The sequence below is a fragment of the Monopterus albus genome, unplaced genomic scaffold (genome assembly GCF_001952655.1).
Source record: "Monopterus albus unplaced genomic scaffold, M_albus_1.0 scaffold607.1, whole genome shotgun sequence".
Classification (NCBI taxonomy): domain Eukaryota; kingdom Metazoa; phylum Chordata; class Actinopteri; order Synbranchiformes; family Synbranchidae; genus Monopterus; species Monopterus albus.
Genome location: NW_018128487.1, coordinates 55,602 through 57,963, shown reverse-complemented (window position 1 = coordinate 57,963; position 2,362 = coordinate 55,602). Strand labels below are relative to the sequence as shown.

The window sequence follows — 2,362 nt, the reverse complement described above, 5'->3', positions numbered from 1 at the left end:
GTAAATCAAACTGACAAGAAAATCAAAAGCAGACTAAAAAAAAATTTAAGAAAACATATCTTAAGACTTCATAAAAACTTCTATGGTCTGTTTCTTTTTTTAAGAGAAAAAACAAATTGCAGGCTTTTAATCACTTCTCCGGGCCTGCAGACATGCTCAGATGTGAGCAGTTCGTGCAGCAGAAAGCAGATGACTGCTATGATTCTCAGGTGTGGAAACACGACCTTCACCTCCTGCTGTCGTCCCTGTAGGACACTGAGAAACTGTAAACACTTCCACTGACAGGGGTATCACCGAGCTGCGACATGCTGGTGCTATGACAGGCTCCGGCCTCACCTGAGCCCTGTCATCACTAAACTGACCGGCTTGACAGGCGAGGTCTGGAAGGCGAGCGAAGGGGGACGAGAAGCGAAGTCGGAGCTGATCCCAGTTTAAGATGCTGTCATCAGACAAATCAGCTTGTTCCTGGTGTCCAGCGGTTGTTCTAACGTTGTCCCACATCATGTAGATGTTCTCATGGAACACAGTTTGCTGCTGTATACTGCCTACATAAATCAGCCATCCAGACTCGAGCTACATAAATAAATGTAAATAATAAACAGTCTTAATCTGTCAGGGCCGAAACATCTGTACAGATATTATAACAACCTTCACGACCTCAAGTGGTTGTGCTGCTGATACACAATCCTCCATGAAGGTGATAATGTTCAGTTTGTTTCCTGTGTGACCACTGTGGAGGCTGCTACTGGTTCTGTTGTGTAGCCTCACTGATATAAATGCAGTGGACGAAGCACTGGTGCAAATGTTCATGGTAGTGACACCAAGTTTCTTTTGGACGGCAATGCATTAATAATCTGATCTATAATGAATCTAAGGTTGTTTAAGCGGCAGCACCGCAGGTGATGGGAGTTGACTGCACTTCGATCCTTTCAGTAAGCTCAGCACTTTGCTGCTTGCCTGTCAGCTGTTCTGCACTGTGAGGACCAGACAGGCATGTGAGCGCTCACCTGGTCGACCAGCGGGCTAAGCAGGGCATCGGCTCGCTCTCTGCTGAGGAAGCGCTGCGTGTCGTACAGGAAAATCTTGTTGAGACAGTCGAGGACGAACTGAAGCAGCAGACTGTTCTTGTCCTCACCTCTGTCAGAGTCAAAGAGCAGCTCATCTAAGGAGAGAGGACACGTCAGACACGCACCCACAGGACACAGGCCGATCGATGAGTTCTACTTCTGATCAGAACGATTAAATGAACTTTTAAGGGCCACAATGTTTGTTAAATTCAGAATTTTCCTACATTAGCAGAGAAAACTAGTCCAGATCTATAAAAATTTCCATGAGTCAAATGTTTATTTTGATGTAAACATATCTGAGCAAAAGAGACATTAGAATTAAAAATACTCAGGATGAATTTGGGGAGTAATCAAGTTCACCCTGTCAAACAAAAAATTATCATAAAAGTGAATTAAACTACATAATGGAAAATTCCCCTTTTTTGAAATAAAAATTAAATATTAAGCAACACAAAAAACAAAAGTGAAGTAGTCTAAATAAACTAAACTACAAACTAAGTAAATAAAAAAGAGCCAAGTGGACCAGTATGGAGTAACAGTGTGAGCAGCGTCACCTGTCTTGGCACCGTTGGTCTGCTGCAGCAGCTCTGACATCGGCTTCACTAGATTTCCTGCGAACAGGACGAACAGGCCTTTGAGCCGCTCGGCCACGCGGTCGCATAGCCGGTAGAAAGTCAGCACACGCTCTTTACTGTTGGACTTACTCCAGTCAAACAGCTGCAGGACAAACAACCAGAGGGAACATTCACTGATGCATAAACTAGTAGACTGGCAGAAAGTTCATCTGCAAGGACCTAAACATCCCACACTCTGCTCCTTAGAATCACTGTAAACTGAACTGTTTTCAGTTTTTAAACATCGACATGAAACTCTTCTGCCATCTTAAAGACGAAATGATCAATCATTAACTGAAAACAGGCTGATAAATGGTGTAAGCAAGCAAGCAAAGTTTATTTATATAGCACCCTTCTAAATCTGCGTTACAAGTAAAACATAAACAAATAATAATAATAATAAAAATACCTAAGACCAGATAAAACACATCAATACAGTAAAATAACAAGAAAAATACATAGACAAACCAAAAACATCAATCAATAAAATTGTCAAAGGCCCGTGAATACAAATGCGTTTTAAGAAGTGGTTTAAAAACAGACAGGTTCGGAGCTGATCTAATCTCCCGTGGCAGACCATTCCACAGTATAGGAGCCCGAACTGAAAAAGCTCGGTCTCCCCAATGTTTCCGTCTGGACTTCGGCACTTCCAGGAACAACTGGTTCGAAGACCTAAGTGTC

At 42.6% G+C, this 2,362-nt stretch overlaps 1 protein-coding gene across 1 annotated transcript; it reads right to left on the bottom strand.

The window, feature by feature from the left end:
- Positions 1 to 113: 113 nt before the first annotated feature.
- On the bottom strand, positions 114 to 1,847 carry LOC109953292 (uncharacterized; the record flags this gene model as incomplete). The annotated part of the gene is made up of 3 exons (XM_020588734.1): positions 114 to 573; positions 1,008 to 1,162; positions 1,622 to 1,847. Coding segments are annotated over 3 exons (798 nt in total), but the record flags the coding sequence as incomplete, so codon positions are not given.
- Between the last annotated feature and the right edge of the window lie 515 nt (positions 1,848 to 2,362).